The 20,638-nt window shown below is 49.4% G+C and overlaps 3 protein-coding genes across 3 annotated transcripts; all 3 read right to left on the bottom strand.

Moving 5' to 3' along the window:
- Positions 1 to 1,447: 1,447 nt before the first annotated feature.
- IL6R (interleukin 6 receptor) lies at positions 1,448 to 9,389 on the bottom strand. The gene is made up of 10 exons (XM_053475087.1): positions 8,881 to 9,389; positions 5,499 to 5,702; positions 5,093 to 5,216; positions 4,776 to 4,954; positions 4,538 to 4,698; positions 3,303 to 3,444; positions 2,605 to 2,630; positions 2,443 to 2,512; positions 2,264 to 2,363; positions 1,448 to 2,008 (listed from the first exon to the last, which is right to left on the bottom strand). The coding sequence occupies exons 1-10, from the start codon at positions 8,978 to 8,980 to the stop codon at positions 1,846 to 1,848; spliced, it is 1,269 nt and encodes a 422-aa protein (XP_053331062.1). The 5' UTR covers positions 8,981 to 9,389; the 3' UTR covers positions 1,448 to 1,845.
- Positions 9,390 to 10,497: 1,108 nt separating this feature from the next.
- AQP10 (aquaporin 10) lies at positions 10,498 to 13,293 on the bottom strand. The gene is made up of 6 exons (XM_053474420.1): positions 13,189 to 13,293; positions 12,421 to 12,547; positions 11,764 to 11,901; positions 11,541 to 11,659; positions 11,195 to 11,412; positions 10,498 to 10,979 (listed from the first exon to the last, which is right to left on the bottom strand). Exons 1-6 carry the CDS (start codon positions 13,291 to 13,293, stop codon positions 10,769 to 10,771), a joined length of 918 nt encoding a protein of 305 aa, XP_053330395.1. The 3' UTR covers positions 10,498 to 10,768.
- Positions 13,294 to 16,102: 2,809 nt separating this feature from the next.
- Positions 16,103 to 20,033, bottom strand: HAX1 (HCLS1 associated protein X-1). The gene is made up of 7 exons (XM_053475108.1): positions 19,927 to 20,033; positions 18,258 to 18,481; positions 17,936 to 18,099; positions 17,556 to 17,607; positions 17,110 to 17,225; positions 16,625 to 16,748; positions 16,103 to 16,312 (listed from the first exon to the last, which is right to left on the bottom strand). Exons 1-7 carry the CDS (start codon positions 19,974 to 19,976, stop codon positions 16,209 to 16,211), a joined length of 834 nt encoding a protein of 277 aa, XP_053331083.1. The 5' UTR covers positions 19,977 to 20,033; the 3' UTR covers positions 16,103 to 16,208.
- Between the last annotated feature and the right edge of the window lie 605 nt (positions 20,034 to 20,638).

Below are 20,638 nucleotides of genomic sequence, written 5' to 3'. Positions count from 1 at the left end.
ACATTTCATACAAAACAGTTATACCACCCTTCCTTCCACAAGAAACAGGACCTCAGATGGGAACGTTACTGATTTTATGAGTAGTGGATACATGGCGCAGACACTTGCAAAGGTTTAACATACACCAACTTTAAAACCTTCAGAAATACAGATTGCTATACATTTGATACTAACCTGTGTTAAAGCAGGAGAGCCTCAGGCTTACACTGTGCAGAGGGGTGATTATCGCCTTAGCGGGTGTAAATTGTGCTCCCGGGTATATCTTGGACCCCGGTCCCTATGTGGATGGCAATTAATGGGGGTCCAGCTGATCTGCCCCGCAGCTTGTGTGGATTTGCCCCGGTGCCATTTTCACTTCTCCTTTTATCGGTATATGGAGATTCTGGAACATCTTTTTTTCTGCCGCTATAAATATATTTAGAAGATCAGTTCCTCTTCGCGACTTCTGCTTGCGCAGGCGGAGTGCGAGGGGAAGCGGGGGGTACGGAGCCGAATACACGGCTTTATTCTAAAGGAACCTGGCGGACTCCGGAATTCCCCCGCTGCTGAGGGCATCGTGAACTAAATACGGGGTTTAAATGATAACGCATTATTGTGTTTGGTGAAAGGGGAACCATTGGGAATTCCTTTAACCCCGGAGGGAGCCTGCGTGGGCGACCGTGGGGCCGCTTCCAGCCAATAGGACCCTTTCTGTGCCGGCCGGCAGCTGCTCTCGGTAAAGAACAGAAGATATCGGAGGCCGCGTGCTTTTCCGATATGAGTATATCGCCAGCAAAAGGTGCCGGCTTTCCATACATATTATTCACACATGTTCCCGGTGTGGGACACGGACTCCAGGCGGCTCTGTTTGATCTGATTATAAAGTGTTCTTGGTAACAGAATCTGAGATCACTAACTCTCTGCTCTATGGAACTGATCACAATACTCTAAGGGACATCTTACCAGGGATCTATAAAGTGGGATCACTAGATCTCTGTGTCCTGGAGATCCGCTCTATGGAACTGATCACAATACTCTAAGGGACATCTTACCAGGGATCTATAAAGTGGGATCACTAGATCTCTGTGTCCTGGAGATCCGCTCTATAGAACTGATCACAGTACTCTCGGGGAGATCTTCCCGGGGGATCTATAAAGTGACTTCTTCCTCGGGGTTCCTCTTGTTGCAGCCTGTAGAGTATTGAGGGTTTGAGGAGGACGGCACAGGAGACGCGCGGGGGGCCGACGCTGACTTAAATCCACGTCCCCCAAACACAGGCCAACCTAAACATACAATGTACAGATGGAACAGACACGCAACACGTGACGGGAGCGCGCGGGAGAGCACCTGCATCCTGCATGGCCTGTGGTTTTCTGTTAGTAAACGTCGAGGGATCCCTCCCCGTACCCATCGGGGGAAGAAGTTCTGCTTTCATAAGTAAAAATACCGAATCATGGAACAAACTAACCGCCTTTGGATATTTTTACTTATTTTTCTTTCTCCATGTTGTCTTCACCAACAAAACCACGCTAGTCATTACCACCTCTGCTGTATGTCAAAGCCATGCACCCTGCGTTCAACAAAGGACTTCTTTGCTGTTCTCATGAATATCTAACAAAAACAGCATCCTTTACACCCCGTGTTACAGGATTTACATGATCTGGCCATCATTTGTGAAGTGGTCAGGGCTACCACGGGACTCTTTCCGGCCCGTTAATATAGTTCCCAGCTGTGTGGCACCATTAACAAGGAGCGTCCAGGCATAGTTCATATGTTTGTACGGGGTCTGTCCAGTCCAAAATACTGGAGAGTCAATTCTCCCACGTGTACTCCGCACGCGATCCACGTATGGGCAAAGGTTTTTGTTCATCCACTGGTGGCGTCTACAAACGGACTGGTTTTATCTGCGGTTGTTGACCCAGAAGCCTTCATAAGAAGGGAGTCAACGGGCACCGGATCGGTTCTGGACCCATCAAGAAACGGTAGGAACAGATCCTTCAACCTGCCCCCGTTTAGTTTCCATTGCATCCTAAAAATCACCACAGAGCCGGTTAGAACAGACGGCGTCCCTCCCCAACCCCCCACCTTCCTACAGAACCCAAAGAGCATCCAAATAGCACCTGGCACTCTTCAGCTGGATGGGGGAAGCCGTTTGCTGTCACACACCGTACTTCCTGTTGTCTCATGGCAGCCTTCCGATATGCTGGTAACAAAGTGCGCTGGGAAATGACTTCCCCCGCCTGCTGAAAATTACCATCCTAGAAATAACGCGTTGGATTCTCACCTCAGTATTATTCCAAGGAACAGCAGAGTAAATAATCCCAAATTGACTCCGACCACAAGGAGTGTGTACTGCCGGACGGCAGACGGAGGGTCCTCGGCATCTGCGGGCACACAGGCAGGCCGGGGTTAATGTTTAGCAGCTCCGAAATGCATAGTAACATGTATATTGGGGTATCTTACCCTCCTCGAGCTCATCGGATGTCCATTCTTCAGATGAAGTGTAGAAAGTCATTTCCGATTGACTGGGATCCTGTCGCAGATATATATATAGGGTTAGGGATTTTTCTGCCCCCGGCTACCATTTTTTTTGTTTATTGCCCCCCAGCCCCTCCATTATCTTACCTGTGTTGGAAAAGACATCACAGAACCTGCATAAATAACAGAGAGCCCGGGGTTAAGAAACATTTGGGGCAATTTATCAGTAAGGACTACAGGGTTATTACACCCCACGGTGGGGGGGGGTGGGTTGGGAGTCACAACCTTGCCCTAGAGGAATTGAGGACAGATCAGGACATATTGGCTCATTTACTGTAATTGATATAAAAAAAAAAGTTTTTTTTCCCCATTTTTATGTAAAGGTCGGCCATGTGCCTGTCTTGGGCATTCTGAAAAGTCTGTGCCATCTCTGCTGAGAGACATTTCCCCGCGGGCACAACAACAATTATAAAACCCAAACTGGAGGATATGGAATTGAGAAAGCAGGTGGTTTTCAGCCCCGCTGGAGACAAACGTCTCCCCCACGCAGGAAGTGGCCCCCGGGAACCCGAGGCGATGCAAGATTCTCGAGGGAAATTCTGTCTTTCAGTTCAAAAAGAAGAAAGTCTGCGCATGAAACCTCATTATAGGAAGTTAGAACGCCATCCGCAGATTCCTTTTTCTTTCAAAAGACAAAAATAAATAAATATTGAAAAAAAATCCCCTCAAAAAAATACCGGTAATAATTTAAATATTTGTCAGATTTGGGAAAACAAGATGGCGTCCGTCCGCCTCTTCCCAAAAGAAAGAAGAGTACACAGTGAGGGCCCCAGGGGCCGCTGTACCTGTCCACGGGGTGCCCGTCGCCTCCTCGCTCCACACGCTCCACACATCGCGCCCAAACTGCTCCTGGGCCCGCACCTTCACACCGTGCTTCCTCCCCGCCATGGCGTCCTCGATCAAAAAGTGGGTTTGGGAGGTCGTCACCTGCAGGTGAGTCAGTGAGGCGGATAATCACGTGAACAAGTTACCTGCACCCCAACGCGCTTCTTCATACTGCACCCCAACGCACTTCATAATACACCCCTATACACCCCAACGCGCTTCTTCATACTGCACCCCAACGCGCTTCTTCATACTGCACCCCAATGCGCTTCATAATACACCCCTATACACCCCAACGCGCTTCTTCATACTGCACCCCAACACGCTTCTTCATACTGCACCCCAACGCGCTTCATAATACACCCCTATACACCCCAACGCGCTTCTTCATACTGCACCCCAATGCGCTTCATAATACACCCCTATACACCCCAACGCGCTTCTTCATACTGCACCCCAACGCGCTTCTTCATACTGCACCCCAACGCGCTTCATAATACACCCCTAAACATCCCAACGCGCTTCTTCATACTGCACCCCAACAAACTTCTTCATACTGCACCCCAACGCGCTTCTTCATACTGCACCCCAACGTGCTTCTTCATACTGCACCCCAACGCACTTCTTCATACTGCACCCCAACGTGCTTCTTCATACTGCACCCCAACGCACTTCTTCATACTGCACCCCAACGCGCTTCTTCATACTGCACCCCAATGCGCTTATTCATCCTGCACTCCAACGCGCTTCTGCATACTGCACCCCCATGCAACGCTCCGCAACACACTGCGCTTCTTCATACTATCCCGTAACGCAGCCCAATTCATCGCAATGCCCCGCTGGCTGCCCCCAAAAGCAGTAAAGCAGATCACGCGCTTTTGATCTATACATTCAGCCAACACATTGTGTTTAAATGCGTCCCGAAGCCGCCATCTTCTGATGACCACGTTTGTTTGAGTGACGTCGCCGTCACCTCTCCGTGTCCCCGGCCCCGCGGCACACACAGCCTCCAAATAAAAAAAAAAACAACTTAAAAAACCAGCGAGCAGAGGCGGCGATGAACGCAAAACGCGCCGGGCGAGTCGCTTTCACATCAAAGCCGTTTCCGGGCGACGGGGATTTTTATTATTGTAAAAACAGAAAGTGGTGGAGTTTTGTGAATGAGTGTGGCGTGGGCGCCCCGACTCGCACTCACGTTGGAGGAGTAGTGGGAGTTCTCCAGCCGGTACTGCACCTCAAAGCGTAAGAGGTAGAACCCGGATTCCCAGGGCCTCGGCAATGCCCAGGACACGTTCAGCTTTCGGGGGGCGCCTTCCACGGGGGACACGGTCACGTTGGGCGGGGGGTCCGGCTTCACTAAAAGAAAATAAGAGCCGTCAACCGTCTCCGAAGCCGACAGACGGCGTCCAGGCGATGACATCACACGGACATACGCAGCTTCTTGGAGGTGGTGATGAGGAACTTGCTGCCGGCGCTGGTGGTCCGGCTCGTTGCGCACATGGACAGGAAGAGCTTGGTGGTGAGAAGCTCCTCTCCGTGGCTCACGCGGCACGTCACCTTCATGGCGGAGTCCGTGTACCCACAGGGCCACCTCTCGGGGGGGTTGTTTAATCTGCGGGGGGTAAGGAGAGACCCCTTAACTCCAAATCCCCCGTGAGCTGCACACTGTGCCGTGGAATATGTTGGTACTGTGGGGTGATGATTCGTTATCTCCCTGTACATGCGCGCACAGCTCCCATCCCCAACTTACCCCTGCTGGATGATGAGTACGGTGTGAGTGGACGGGGGATGCCTCTTCCTCAGTGCCCACTCACAGATGATGTCTTGGGTGGGGTGCCGGCGGTAGCACTGAAATTCCGGGGTCTCCAGGTCCTCTGAGGAGACACATTACAGGTTTGAGTGCCCACTCCTGTCCCCACTCGATGCTAAAGGGACTAAACTAACCTAAGGGTGACCATCTTACTCACGGAGGCCGGCCTCATTCACACTCAAACTCATTTGAGGCCAGACTCCCTCACTTAGACATCACACTTATTCACTGAAGGCCAGCTTCTCACACAGACTCATACTCACTGGAGGCCAGCCTCAATCACTGTTTGCGGAGGCCAGTCCTCTCTATTTTGAGACCCTCCGTCCGAGTGCCCCTCAGATCTCACCTGTCACCAGCAGTTGCACGGAGCAGAGCGGCTGCCCATGCGCGAAGCAGGTGTAATTGTCCTCATCCTCGTAGCGGACTAGTCTCAGAGCGTCAGGCTGTAGGGTGCTATTACCCCTCCTCCAGGACACAGAGCCCTCGCAGCCGGGGCAGCTCAGAGAGGCATTAGAGAGTAAAGGGACCACCAGGCTGTTCCGTGAGACCCCTGAGAACGGGAAGAGACGGGGGAGAAACGTTACAACAAGAGGCTCGGGGGGCAGAGATGGAATGGAAGCGGGTTTTACTGTGCTAAGAGGGTAGTAGATACGTGGAACAGCCTCCCAGCAGAAGTGAGGGGTATTAAACATGCATGGGATAGGAATATGGCTCCTGAATCTAAGACGAAACCAGCGACTGATGAAGGTCTGATTAAGATTTTGAAGCTAAGAATGCAGGAATATGAGAAACACGACATTAGACACCAACAAACGCATCAGCGAAGCGCAGTATGACATCACGCGGCCCGGGTGAGACCCATCTGCATGGATCTTCAGATCAGTACCTGGTGGTTTCACCGCAGGACGGTCTGACGCCCCGGGGCAGGCGCAGGAAGCACCTCAAGAAAGCACTCGCTATGCAAATGATTTACATGCTAGGAACCTGACACATCTGCTCGGGGAGGAAAAAGGGCCGCGGCACGCATCGCCTTTCGTTTCTGTGCCCTGAACACTCATTTCTGTAGAAAGGAAGCCGAGACAGCCAAATGATGAAGGGCCGACCCCGTGGGAAGGGCTGAGCCAGCCCTGTATAATGTATAGTTATATAACTGAGCCAGCCTTGTATAATGTATGGTTATATAAAAGAGATGCCATGTATAATGTATAGTTAAATCAGCGAGCTGGCACCTGTATAGTGTATAGTTAAATCAGTGAGCCCGCCCCTGTATAATGTATAATGTATAGTTAAATCAGTGAGCCCGCCCCTGTATAATGTATAATGTATAGTTAAATCAGTGAGCCCGCCCCTGTATAATGTATAATGTATAGTTAAATCATTGAGCCGGCCCCCTGTATAATGTATAATGTATAGTTAAATCAGTGAGCCGGCCCCCTGTATGATGTATAATGTATAGTTAAATCAGCGAGCCGGCCCCCTGTATAATGTATAATGTATAGTTAAATCAACGAGGCGGCCCCCTGTATAATGTATAATGTATAGTTAAATCAACGAGCCGGCACCCTGTATAATGTATAGTTAAATCAGTGAGCCGGCTCCCTGTATAATGTATAATGTATAGTTAAATCAGCGAGCTGGCCCCCTGTATAATGTATAGATAAATCAGCGAGCCGGCCCCTGTATAATGTATAGTTAAATCAGCGAGCCGGCCCCCTGTATAATGTATAGTTAAATCAGCGAGCCGGCCCCCTGTATAATGTATAGTTAAATCAGTGAGCCGGCTCCCTGTATAATGTATAGTTAAATCAGTGAGCCGGCTCCCTGTATAATGTATAGTTAAATCAGCGAGCCGGCACCGTATAATGTATAATGTATAGTTAAATCAGCGAGCCGGCCCCCTGTATAATGTATAGTTAAATCAGCGAGCCGGCCCCCTGTATAATGTATAGTTAAATCAGTGAGCCGGCCCCCTGTATAATGTATAGTTAAATCAGCGAGCCGGCCCCGTATAATGTATGGTTAAATCAGCGAGACATTAGGTATGCATTATATGGGGTCGCCTCTTCATAATGCAAAGTAAAGGCAGCCAGACTTTATAACTCGCCTGCAAACTCCCAGGTTAGTGAATAGACCTAACATTGGTGGTAGATTCATGGCACAGCCTTCCAGAGGCGGTGGTCAGATATTGCAAACACGGTTTGTTTTTCAGGATTCTGAAACATTTATTTGCAGAAGGAGTAGTAGATTAAGAGCCATGATACAGGAGGAGACGGTATAGTCTAAACAGCCCAGGCAGAGCCCCGGCCACTAAAAGGCAGGAGGACCTGCGCGGCTCGTGGAAGCCCAGGGGCTCGGTGACATGTGATAGGTTAACAGCCCCTGCCGTGTTGTGATTGCCCCGGATTTGCTGACCTTTGGAACATTGTACCGAGTACAGAGTGTCCTCTCCGCAGACAAACAACCCCTTCTCCGTTACTACGCTGCCATCCCTGCCCCCTCACTGCGCATGTCCCGGGGGCAGAACACAAACCCTCCACTAACTCCCAGCTGCACCACAGGGGTCCGGCGCCTTGAAATGGCCAGTCGGGAAACCTCTCATTGATGTCTACATCAGTAGATTGCAAGCTCCTAGGGACAGGAAAACCTTCCGTGTAACGGAATATCCGAGGTACTTATCACATTAGGAAGAGGGCAGCGAATGGGCGAGAAGGGGTAAAATCACTACATTTACCAACAAGATGGGGCAGAAGCAGGCACTTGTCCAAAGAGCTTACAATCTAATCAGCGCTATGGGAAGTGCGGTGCCTTCCAGGAATGGGTTGGGGTAGGTGCCAGGGGTTAGAGGTTGGGGAAGGAGTCAGGGGAGGAGGGGTGGGGTAGGTGCCAGGGGTTAGAGGTTGGGGAAGGAGTCAGGGGAGGAGGGGTGGGGTAGGTGCCAGGGGTTAGAGGTTGGGGAAGGAGTCAGGGGAGGAGGGGTGGGGTAGGTGCCAGGGGTTAGAGGTTGGGGAAGGAGTCAGGGGAGGAGGGGTGGGGTAGGTGTCAGGGGTTAGAGGTTGGGGAAGGTGTCAGGGCAGGAGGGGTGGGGTAGGTGTCAGGGGTTAGAGGTTGGGGAAGGAGTCAGGGGAGGAGGGGTGGGGTAGGTGTCAGGGGTTAGAGGTTGGGGAAGGAGTCAGGGGAGAAGGGGTGGGGTAGGTGTCAGGGGTTAGAGGTTGGGGAAGGAGTCAGGGGAGGAGTGGTGGGGTTGGTGTCAGGGGTTAGAGGTTGGGGAAGGAGTCAGGGGAGAAGGGGTGGGGTTGGTGTCAGGGGTTAGAGGTTGGGGAAGGAGTCAGGGGAGGAGTGGTGGGGTTGGTGTCAGGGGTTAGAGGTTGGGGAAGGAGTCAGGGGAGGAGTGGTGGGGTTGGTGTCAGGGGTTAGAGGTTGGGGAAGGAGTCAGGGGAGGAGTGGTGGGGTTGGTGTCAGGGGTTAGAGGTTGGGGAAGGAGTCAGGGGAGGAGTGGTGGGGTTGGTGTCAGGGGTTAGAGGTTGGGGAAGGAGTCAGGGGAGAAGGGGTGGGGTAGGTGTCAGGGGTTAGAGGTTGGGGAAGGAGTCAGGGGAGAAGGGGTGGGGTAGGTGTCAGGGGTTAGAGGTTGGGGAAGGAGTCAGGGGAGGAGGGGTGGGGTAGGTGTCAGGGGTTAGAAGTTAGGGTAGAGGGTGGGGTAGGTGTCAGGGGGTAAAGGTTGGGGCATTTACCTGGCTTGGGACACAGGGATTCCTCGGTGTTAACCAATGACAGGAGCCCAGCGCAGAGGAGCACCAGGTGGGGGTAACTGCAGCTTGTTGCCCCCGGCATCCTAACGCGGTGCTGCTGGGACCGACCCCTCCGCCTCCAGCCGTCTCCCTCGCTCTCGCTGTGTCTAATTCACTGTGATCTCTGGAGCTGTCTCCGGACGCTCGGCGCTCTCTTTCATGCTCCTCGTCCCCACCTTTTCTCGCCTTAGAGTTTATTCTCTCGTGCTGTCTCTGTGGTCTGTCTCGCTCTATATCTCCTCTTCACCGTATCTTTCTAAAGCTGTCTCTTTATTTGTCTTGTCCTGGTGAGATGTCTCTTTTGGTAGCACCCCATCCCCTTTCGTCTGTGTCGGGCTCCTCGGTCTCTTCGCTTGGCACTGTCTGCCTGTCTGTGTCGTACGCACTTTATGCCTGTCTCTCGGCTCAAGCACAGCCCACACTCTCTGATTAAACATCAGGCTGACAGGAAAACATTTGAGGAACAAAATACAAGTTAAACTAAAGCTTCTGCTCTGTTTACTCAGAGATCACAGGGGATCGTTACCACAGCGCACAGCGGATCAGGCATTAGAGCCGCACAAGATCCCTTTACAGATCCCTGTGATCCCTGTGATCGGTTCTATAGAGCAGATCTTCAGGACATAGAGATCTAGTGATCCCACTTTATAGATCCCTGGTGAGATCTCTCCTTAGAGTATTGTGATCGGTTCTATAGAGCAGATCTCCAGTACACAGAGATCTAGTGATCCCACTTTATAGATCCCTGGTGAGATCTCTCCTTAGAGTATTGTGATCGGTTCTATAGAGCAGATCTCCCGGAGAATACAGAGATCTAGTGATCCCACTTATAAATCCCTGGTAAGATCCCCCCCTAGAGTATTGTGATCGGTTCTATTGAGCAGATCTCCCGGAGAATACAGAGATCTAGTGATCCCACTTATAAATCCCTGGTAAGATCCCCCCCTAGAGTATTGTGATCGGTTCTATTGAGCAGATCTCCCGGAGAATACAGAGATCTAGTGATCCCACTTATAAATCCCTGGTAAAATCCCCCCCCTAGAGTATTGTGATCGGTTCTATTGAGCTTTGTACATAAAATCATTTTTTGCTAAATAAATATTGTGAAATCATAATATTTTTAACATCAATTTGTTTTAGGAAGACAATAAATAACGCCGGATTATTTGGGCCGGAGGGTGCAGAGAAGGATGCGGTTTGGTTACAATATTTCCCCAGGTATCTCTCCGGGGGTCAGCGGGTTTCGTGATATCAGCTTGACCTGGTGATCAGGCCAAAGATCACCAAAGGAATGGCTTCCTGCTTATGGCTACCCATTCATTAAACGCCCTTCATTTCCCGGGATCAGGAGTGTGTGACGGACGGGTCCAAACAAGGACGCTCAGAGGGCCACGGAAACTCTGAGAACGTCTCCAAGATACGATGGACGTCGTGCAAACTGCTGGAGGAATCACGGCTTAGATTTTACGTCTGGAAGGAGAGAGGGCTCATAGAGACAGTTACAGAAGGCAAGCGAGACACAGGGAGACCCTACTACACAGCCGCCAAGTGCGGGAAGCTGCCCGCTGAGAGACATGATCCTGGTCAACAGATTCAGGGAATGGCCCCTGAGGGGGAGGATTTCCGAGGCCAGTTTAATAGGGAAATGCATAATTTCCTGTTATTGACATAAAATTGGAACTAAAGTACAAATACACAGCAGGTGGAGGCAGGTTGCCCCACACAAGACCCGTGTGTGGTCTGGGATGAGGTCCACTGCATGGTTTTTAGTGCCTCCTCAGTGGTCCAGGCATGTTTTATCCTACAAGGGTGACGGTCCTTAGTCCTTGGCTCACAGGCGATGGGAAAGTGAGTTATCCAAGTTTATGGTGAACACTGGGATCTCCTTCTTGTTCTCTGGAAGATCATCCTTCCTTGAGGTCTCTTCTTCACTCTCAGGCCCCAGATGGTGGAATTCCACAAATATCTGGTATAAAAAAGACCCTAAAAGACCTCCAACGCATGGCGCCACCACTGGGACCCACCACCAGCAGTTACCAGCTCTAAGGAGAGATAGAGTAAGAAGGTCACCCTTTAAGCCGTATCCGTTCTGTCCAGGTCTCTCATCGACAGATACGGGAAAAAGTTGAAGATGTTCCTGGGACTAAGCAATCCACCCCCCCAAAAAATGATACCCCACCAGTTTCATACTGATGTAAGAAAGCAATCATTTGTCTCAACACATGGTCATAAAAGTTGACATTGGGATGTCACTGACCTGAACACCTCTGGACCCCATCCGGCTACATAGGTGAATAGTCTTGGTCCCAGGTCACGGGTAGGGTTGATGGGGAACCCACAGTTGGATCCCATCGATAACCCAATGGAAAACACCAGCATTCCAACAACCACCGGTTCTAGTCCCCGCGGGACGGGCTTATTCCGTGAATCCACGATGGCCAGAATTCCCATCATGAGCATGGACGTCCCCATTACCTGCCAAACACAATGGACATTTCCATCTGGCCTGGTGAACTACAAATACCATCAGCCTCCCACAGCCTTTGGCTTGATATGGGTACAGTCAACCGGATATTGACCTAAGAACGTGCAGTTTTTCCTACCTGGTCCAAAAATCCATTGGCAATGCTTAGATACGGAGCTGGATACGAGCAAAAAATGGACGCAGTCTCTCTAGGTCCGTACACAGTTAGGTTTCCGTTGGTGTAATTCTGTATGGCATCTAAAATGGAGATAGGGGAGTTATAGGGAAGAAGGGAACAGGGGTTTTAAAATAGAAAGGACGATGATGTGATATGCAGGAGTGTTACTCGGGTTTTATCTCACCGTGATAAAGTGCAAACGCCGCTGCCGCCCCGGTGAATGAGCCCACCAGCTGGATGAAAAAGTAGAGGGGCAGCTTTCTCCAGGGGAAACGACCCAGGGCACACAGGCTAAGGGAGTAGGCTGGATTCAGGTGGCCTCCTACACAAGAGAAAACCAGGCGGCAGGAGTGAAGACACCATAAAACAGCCCCTTCCATTAAACATGTGGCAGACAAGGCCACAGGAGAACCAACATTTCTGACAAAGAGGGCAATGTGGTTACATTTCTCGGCATCAGTAGAAGTTTCACCAGATTGAGGCCAGGGCAAAATCAAAAGGATATGTCAAGAGCAGGATGTCTATCTGTGGACCACCTTTATATAAATACTGCAGGGTCTTCACAGCCCACCCCATCCATGAAGAAATAGGCTGACCATCAACAGATACAGGGACCGCAGATGCCGTGTAGCGTAGGGGGTCTTTCCATTTGCCATGGACATGCATGTGTACAGAAATCCCCACAGGACCCATTAAAGATGCACAATATAATAATAATTTAATGAATTCAAAAATAAAAAAAACAGGGGTTTATGACCTGTGGTACCTGGGAACACGGATCTGATTCATAGGGAGGTAAGAATTTGCCTAGGTGGTTCTCACACACACATTAACCAGGTACCTGATACTCCCCCCGACACATAAATTGCCATTACGACTGCGATTGCCCCCGCTAGGTACATGCAGAAGAAGTTTCCTTTAGTGCTCTGGCTGGTGACTCCTTGAGCGGTGGCTCCGACGGTGATCAGCTGGGGACATGGAGCAGAAGACCATGAGATATCAGACGATGGTGGTGACGCAGAAGATCTCAGGGAGCAGGTGGAAGTGTCAGGAACTGGGCAAGGAATAAGGATTTAGAAGAACCCGTTCTCATGCCTCAGTCTGAATGCTTGGACCTCGGACCACCGTGAGGGTCATCAAAACACCAACAGTGTGAGGGACAGAAGGGTTCAGGAGCCTAGGAACCTGGCCAAACCTTCTTGAGTCTTCTACGAAATACAGATTACATTTAATTTCTGCTTTTTAAAAAAAAAAAACTATGAGGTTTTGGGCGATACCTTGAAATGATATTTCAACTTCTGGATTGTTTTGGGAAATGAAGATTAAACAAACTCTCCAAAAATAGGATCTGAAAGCAGGAGTTTCTTCAAAACACCCGAGAGCGTCTCTCAGCTCGTTTCGGGAAGCAGAGATTTGTGTTTTTAAGAACAAGGTTCATCTCAAATAATTTCCAATTACGCAACGTTCTGTACGTAGAAGATCACTGCACTTGCCCCTTTATGCTGCCCCACAGACCCTGGCTCTGCTATTCCTGTGCTGACCCCACATACAGCTCTGTTACTGCCCCTCCATCCTGCCCCTCTGCTATTCCCATGCCCCTGTTACTTACAAGCAGCACAAATACCCCAAGGAATTCAGCCAGACACTCCCGGGCCACGGAATTCCTCACCCTCAGCCAGATCCGCACCTTCTTCAGGAAATGCCCCCGTGCCATGCCAGAGACGAGCCCGCCGCGGGAGACAGAAAGGAGTAAAGGAGCGCTGGGTCCTCATATATACCCTGCAGCTCCCTATGACGCAGAGATAAACGGCACTCATTATATCAGCCACTGATAATAATATCATTAATTGGCACAAACACGCAAAACACGTTACAGAATCAGAGCCCACACAGGTACACGGGGTCATCGCACACGCACCATATACCCCCAGCGCCAACCTGAGCCCAAGCAGGGACACGGGGTCATCGCATACGCACCATATACCCCCAGGACCCGTCAAAGACCACCATGTAACACTTCGTTTACTGTGTCCCCTGACCCCAGTTGACTCTATGGGCTCACCTCACATTGAACTTAGTCTTACCCCAGTCCTATGATTTAGGGGGTTAATCCATTGCTGCTATTCCTATTCTAACCCCACACAGCTCTGTCACTACCCCTCCATCCTGCCCCGCAGCCCTCTCTGCTATTCCTGCACTGCCCCCCCCACAGCTCTGTTGCTGCCCCTCCATGGTTCAGTGCAGTCTTTGATGCACAAAATAACGGAATGGGGTAAATATTCGCAGCAGGAAAACAGTCAAATAAAATTGATTTGTTTTCCACCTGGGAGCTCATTTTTCCCATCTGATCTATGACCTCTTGTATAAACTATTCCTTCCACCCACTGATGTAACGTGTGCATTATCTCAAGCACATTATTAACAAAACTTAATAATTATTGACCTCTGAAATCTAATGAAAATAACCAAGGAACTTATCAGATGAGCTGTCTCCGCCGTGTCTGGAACTTCACGGCATCGAACAACGAAATTAAGATTATGAAGAATCTGAGCTTATTCTGGATCCGGTTCCAATTTCAGGGCCACGAGATCCAAGAACGTGCATCCGAACCACGGAGATCCATCTTCACAGAACCAGCATGGAAAGCTCCGACCCATCACCTAACCCTAGGAAGACCTGGGATATCCGTGTCTGTCTTCTACGGCGTGGAATTGTCTTGAATCTTTAGTTCTTAGTGCTCTGGGAGCGATGCGATTCCTTCTAAGGAAGCCGCGCTTCTCCCGTGACAAATCTTCATCCTTAAAGCCATGTCCATGGACCGCGTGTGAGCCACAGAACTGGTTACTTTTCACGTCTTCAGTCTCCTTAAGTCCCCCGGTCAAACGTCTGTCCTCAGGTGCCTCCATCAACTCTCTCTGCTTCGTCGTGGAACGATTCTAATTTCTGGGGACGAGGGAAGGTGAGAGGTCCTCCTGGGGGAAGTTATCATATTCCGTAATGGCCGAAACCAAAGATTTCTCCCAAATTCCACTTTGGGAGATAAAACTCTACAAGCCAACTCAACCGGGAGAGCTTTGGTGGAGGACAGGAGATGGTGTGTCCAGTTGAGTCCTCGTTGACGTTGATTGGATTTTTGTGGCCAGTTATTCTCGATACAAAGTACCAACCCAGCCGGTCCTCTGAGCTGCATACAGATTGAACAAAAATAGCGAATTGCCTTTTTATTAAATAAAACAAAAAGCTTCGAGCCGGGCAAGGCGCCCCAGCGTGAGAGCGCGTTCCTGAACCGCGTTCATTTCATTTTCTAAATCCGGAACGTGGATGGGGTCCATCTGCGCTGCCCCGAAAGCGGACCCAAGAAGCCAAAACGATCGTTCAGCAGAAACCGCGTGCCAAGTTTTATCTGGAACGCTGTTTAATTAGCTGGGAGAAAGCAGTTAGAAACCCATTAAGCGTTTTATTGGTGTGCGGTTATCGCGGACGGGGAGCCTTAACGTGTGCTCAGGAGATGCTACCAGCAGGCAGTGGCGTGTTATTTATGGGTTATCGAGTCATATAAAGTCAGGTTCATTCCGGATCCTGGGTCAGGGTCGTACTTAGGCACCGATTTTCAGAGCGTTTACGGGAGGGTCTTCCATACCCCGTGTATTAGGGTCCATCTGCACGGCCCCCTGAAAGCCTCAAAGAACAGCAGCGTGAGAAGCCTGATGCAAAGCAGAAGGAATATCGTGAGAACTTGGCTATGTGTGGATAACGTGACAAAGAGTTGCGCAATACTGTTTAGTGTCACATGGGTTCCAGGGAGGGACTGACCATATTAAATAGGGACCCTTTGTAGGTATGCCATTAAAATGACGGCTTCCTCCATGCTGACACTGTAGCTTACATCTCACTCTAGAGCAAACGTTCCTATAATGGCCTCAAAGATTACAATTTGGGCAAATAAATCGATATTCAGACAGTAACATATTTCACAACAACGTCCGCTCATAATGATGCATTTATTTGAGATTTTACAAGAACAGTAACTGGGACATACATACATATATATATATATATCTACCGGTGTGTGTGTGTATATATATATATATATATATATATATATATATATATATATATATATATATATATATATATATACTGGTAACAGCAGAGCCCGACTCCCAGTAACTGGGACATTTATATATATATATATATATATATATATATATATATATACTGGTAACAGCAGAGCCCGACTCCCAGTAACTGGGACATATATACTGGTAAAGGCACATTCTGGTTCCCAGTAACTGGGACATATATATACTCGTAAAGGCAGAGAAACTGGGACACATATACTGGCACATATATAAATATATACAGGTAATGACAGAGTCCGACTCCCAGTAACTGGGCAATGTGTCAATAGAAACGATCCACTCACATTAAAAGTAAGGCTACTTTTACCCTTTAAGGCCCACGGGGGGCATTAAAGAGGGTAAACCCCCCGTCTCCGGCCAAGTCATTGAGTCTGAGCCAGTTTCTGGGTGGAAGTGAGAATTTATTTCAGTGTATCCGTTACACAGAGCTCCAGGTCCACTGAGGAGGAGGAATCGGGAAAAGGCTGGGAGGGCGCGTTATCACGATCACTGGGAGAACCACCTCTGCAGAATCCTGCGCAGGATCGTCTGGGAATCGGACAGATCTAAGGGATCTTGCGGTGGGCCCCGGCTGGCATCTGGCTGGACTCCTTGGCACATAGCGAAACAAATGTGCAAAGGTCAGAGGCAACCCAACGTCAATCATGAAGACACAAATATCGATAGTATGATGTATTTCTAACACTTTATTTAAGGACACGTCCATTAAAAATCTCTTCCCACGGGAAGGTGTCTCGTGGCAGGAGGCTCTGCATCTCCTTTCATACTAAGGTTTGATGGCCCAGCGTGGCCGTGTACTCGTGCGACTGGAACACGTGCGGATTCAAATAAAAACACTTTTCATGTTTAACTCGTTGGGCTGTTTTTATGTTAAAGACCCCCGTGGCCCCGGGGTCACGTACCAGTGATAGTTCCATGCGTAGGATCCTCTGTAGAGCTACTGATGATCTGGTCCCCTCTCCGGACCGTCACTGTGGTGGTTGCGTTACCGCGGCCGTCCCTCACCGTCCTTCTCTCTTCTATGGTCTGTGACGGTATAAAAACAGGCGAGTTGCAGTTTCGTAAGCCAGGTACATAATACTATTGTGTGCGGTGCCTGCTAGTGATACACAGCCATGCGGTGGCAAGGGACCTGGGGCACTCCGGCTGTGTGAACGTGTGACGCGGGACCTGCATTGTCCGAGTAGCACACAGCCACACGATGGTCTCCATCCCATACTCACCTACCATAGAGGCAACAAACACTGTTACCAAGACATCTGAACCCACTTAGGACCCGCATGGAGGATTAACACCTAGGATTGGGGTAGTAAGACTGAAAAGTGTATGCTCATCAGCCAAATGCCCAGGGGGTGGTGGGATAAACCCTAGACAGACTCCAACTTACCCCATCTGGCCTTGTCACTCTGGAGACAGACACACTCTGGAAGAAGGAGGGAGCCCTTGGTTCTGCTGGGGTAAGGATGGCATCGAGGCCCTTGGAGGACACTTCTGAATCCAGATCTAAATAGATCAATACAGTATCAGTTACAGTGGATACCGTAAGTGGCGTGCGGGCGCATGTGCACCTCAATAAATAAATGGGGACACAATTATCCTCCCTCACAGCATGGTGAAATGAACAGGCTAACCGTTATTGTCTGTGGCTGGTGAAATGAACAGGCTATCCGTTATTGTCTGTGGCTGGTGAAATGAATAGGCTATATGTTATTGTCTGTGGCCGGTGAAATGAATAGGCTAATTGTTATTGTCTGTGGCTGGTGAAACAAATAGGTAATTGATTACTTATGGCCTGATAGGTAATTGATTATATATATGTGTCTAGGTACATACCTCTGTCTTGTCTGGGGTCACCTTGCGGAATTCTAATGGCCTCATCTTCCTGCTGTTAACATGAGAGGAGAAACACTCTTCACAGAGTATGTGCATGATGACTAACGCTAACCCCACGCCAGAAACACATAAAGCCTGCCCATAGTGCCCGGCAGCCTCAGGACGAATCTCTCCAGTGTCTGGATCCCAATACCCAGCTGGCGTCACTGCCACTGTAAATCATCCCAGGGCGAAAACTGAAACTTTGCCCCTACCCCTAAAACACCTGAGCGTCCCCACACAAAGCTGTGCATGCGCGCCGTACAGCGCGGGTTCTCACTGCATGCCTGCAGAGCGTCCCGTAGTCCGACCATACGAGAGAAGGTACTATTTATCCATACCCATGGTATCCTTGGCTGCCTGGGGCCTTCTGGAGAAGTCGGGTCCCGGGAGTACAGATCCCGGCCTCTCGGCAGGTGAGAGTCGGGGGATTTCAGCATGAAGTCCCTTAGTGTACTTGCCCCCCGATCCCTCCTCTGAGGTGGCGGATCAATGCCAGGTAGCTCTGGGGGGTAAAAAGGCAATAGTGGTTTATTTTCTTATTGTACGGTCAGCTTTAACTCCTATTCGTTTATCAGGAAACAGAACAAAATGGCCAATAATATGAGCCCGATGCCCCCCCCGTGCGGCCCCAGAACAACCCACCCCCCCAAAAAAACATACCGGGAATTTGTCGGTTTATTGAGCCTAAATCTGTAAAGAGTTCGTCAAAATCCCTGAAAAATTCATCCAAACCAAACATGCGGTGGAAGGGGCTCTGGCCAAAAGAGAAGCCGAAATCAAATGCAGGGGGCCGGCCAAAGGGGTACCCCGAGTTCTCTTCATCATCATCATCATCGTCGTCCTCATCATCCTCGTCAAGAGTCATTCCCCCAAAAAATGGGTCCCTGTAATAGTTGATAATAGTTAATAAGACGCTAATGGATAAGAGCGAGCAGGTACAGTAAGTGTGCAAACAGCCGCACGATGGGGAATGAGCGTGCAAACAGCCGCACGATGACGGAATGAGCGTGCAAACAGCCGCACAATGACGGAATGAACATGCAAACAGCCGCACGATGGGGAATGAACATGCAAACAGCCGCACGATGGGGAATGAACGTGCAAACAGCCGCACGATGGGGAATGAACATGCAAACAGCCGCACGATGGGGAATGAACGTGCAAACAGCCGCACGATGGGGAATGAGCGTGCAAACAGCCGCACGATGGGGAATGAGCGTGCAAACAGCCGCACGATGGGGAATGAGCGTGCAAACAGCCGCACGATGGGGAATGAACGTGCAAACAGCCGCACGATGGGGAATGAACGTGCAAACAGCCGCACGATGGGGAATGAACGTGCAAACAGCCGCACGATGGGGAATGAACGTGCAAACAGCCGCACGATGGGGAATGAACGTGCAAACAGCCGCACGATGGGGAATGAACGTGCAAACAGCCGCACGATGGGGAATGAGTGTGCAAACAGCCGCACGATGGGGAATGAGCGTGCAAACAGCCGCACGATGGGGAATGAGCGTGCAAACAGCCGCACGATGTGTTATGGGTGTACTGCGCAGTAAAATGGAGCCTAATATTTATATATATACATACATATATATATATTATGCTCCATTGTACTGCGCTGCGGAATATGATGGCGTTATATATATATATATATATATATATTAGGCTCCATTGTACTGTGCTGCTGAATATGATGGCGTTATATATATATATATATATATATATATTAGGCTCCATTGTACTGTGCTGCTGAATATGATGGTGTTTTATATATATATATTTTAGGCTCCATTGTACTGCGCTGCAGAATATGACGGCGTTATAGATATTTTAGGCTCCACTGTACTGCGCTGCGGAATATGACGGCGTTATATATACAGCAGGTAATATGTTCTTTAATTACACATTTGGTTTAGTCACTGATTGTGTACACATCACATACTGTGTCCTGAACACACAACTACTGGAGTTACTGCACATGTTGTGTATATACACAGTTATTCTGCAGTGATGCTGACACACACACATGTTGTGTAGAGGTTATATTGCTGTTGTGCTGACACACACACGTGTTGTGTACAGGTTATACTGTTCTTGTGCTGACACACACACGCTGTGTAGGGGTTATATTGTTGTTGTGCTGACACGCACGTTGTGTACAGGTTATACTGTTCTTGTGCTGACACACACACGCTGTGTAGGGGTTATTTTGTTGTTGTGCTGCCACACACACATGTTATGTACAGGTTATAATGTTGTTGTGCTGACACACACACGCAGTGTTGTTGTCACACTATTGTGCTGAGACACACACACCCCTCACCTCCTGCCCCCGGGTTCAAAGAACCTCCTGAACAGGTCGAACAGACTCATGTCCCCGCGCGCCGCAGTCTGACTGACACCACAGCAGCTGGTCCACACAGCAACCACTTCCGCCGGCCACGACGTCATCTCCGCCAACCGCACCGAACGTCTCTTCGCGCTTCCGCCAAGCGCACCGAACTTCCGTTCAGCACTTCCGCCAACCACATATAGCTGTAGGTCCTCATGAAGGCACCAAGCACTTGGATTCTTATGTATCGGCCTAGTATCTGAGCCGCTTTTAACTGGGTACAAATGCCACCTCGGCGTAGATGGGGGTGTTTTCTTCGGGGGGGGGGTTGGCTTTTGTGTGTGTGTGTGTGTGTATGTATATATATATATATATATATGTATGTATGTATGTATACACACATTCATTACACTGGTCTACACTGCAACTTGCACATAAGCCAAAGTGTCAGCCCAACCTGTAATGACTTAAGAACAGAAAGAAACTCCCAAGTGTCCTGTATTTATGTACAAATCCTGCTGCCGAGGAAGCTCCCACCTTCAAAAATACGCTAAAACCTCATGGGCCCTTCCCTCTTTTAAAAATAAAAAATTAACTCGTCGCCATTAAACTTTGTAAAAACCTCATCTACAGCCACCTGTTTTTGTCTGTCCGTGAAGTGTCTCGAAAAAGCGATAAATTAAGTTTAAATGCGCTCTAAAGT

This window comes from Spea bombifrons, chromosome 9 (assembly GCF_027358695.1).
Source record: "Spea bombifrons isolate aSpeBom1 chromosome 9, aSpeBom1.2.pri, whole genome shotgun sequence".
Taxonomy (NCBI): Eukaryota; Metazoa; Chordata; class Amphibia; order Anura; family Pelobatidae; genus Spea; species Spea bombifrons.
Note: the sequence above shows the minus strand (reverse complement) of the source record. Positions and strands in the feature narration are given on the sequence as shown.

What these genes read in the sequence shown, in the direction of transcription:
- AQP10 (XM_053474420.1), bottom strand. Translation starts at nt 13,293, where the DNA reads ATGGCACGGGGGCATTTCCTGAAGAAGGTGCGGATCTGGCTGAGGGTG. An exon ending in TGTGTCGGGGGGAGTATCAG is followed by an intron (nt 11,902 to 12,420) that starts GTACCTGGTTAA and finishes TCTCTTGTGTAG; the next exon opens with GAGGCCACCTGAATCCAGCC. An exon ending in TGGGGTCCAGAGGTGTTCAG is followed by an intron (nt 10,980 to 11,194) that starts GTCAGTGACATC and finishes ATCTCTCCTTAG; the next exon opens with AGCTGGTAACTGCTGGTGGT.
- IL6R (XM_053475087.1), bottom strand. Translation starts at nt 8,980, where the DNA reads ATGCCGGGGGCAACAAGCTGCAGTTACCCCCACCTGGTGCTCCTCTGC. An exon ending in GTACTCATCATCCAGCAGGG is followed by an intron (nt 4,955 to 5,092) that starts GTAAGTTGGGGA and finishes TACCCCCCGCAG; the next exon opens with ATTAAACAACCCCCCCGAGA. An exon ending in TGATGTCTTTTCCAACACAG is followed by an intron (nt 2,513 to 2,604) that starts GTAAGATAATGG and finishes TATCTGCGACAG; the next exon opens with GATCCCAGTCAATCGGAAAT.
- HAX1 (XM_053475108.1), bottom strand. Translation starts at nt 19,976, where the DNA reads ATGAGTCTGTTCGACCTGTTCAGGAGGTTCTTTGAACCCGGGGGCAGG. An exon ending in TGACCCCAGACAAGACAGAG is followed by an intron (nt 17,226 to 17,555) that starts GTATGTACCTAG and finishes TGATCTATTTAG; the next exon opens with ATCTGGATTCAGAAGTGTCC. An exon ending in TACGCATGGAACTATCACTG is followed by an intron (nt 16,313 to 16,624) that starts GTACGTGACCCC and finishes CTATGTGCCAAG; the next exon opens with GAGTCCAGCCAGATGCCAGC.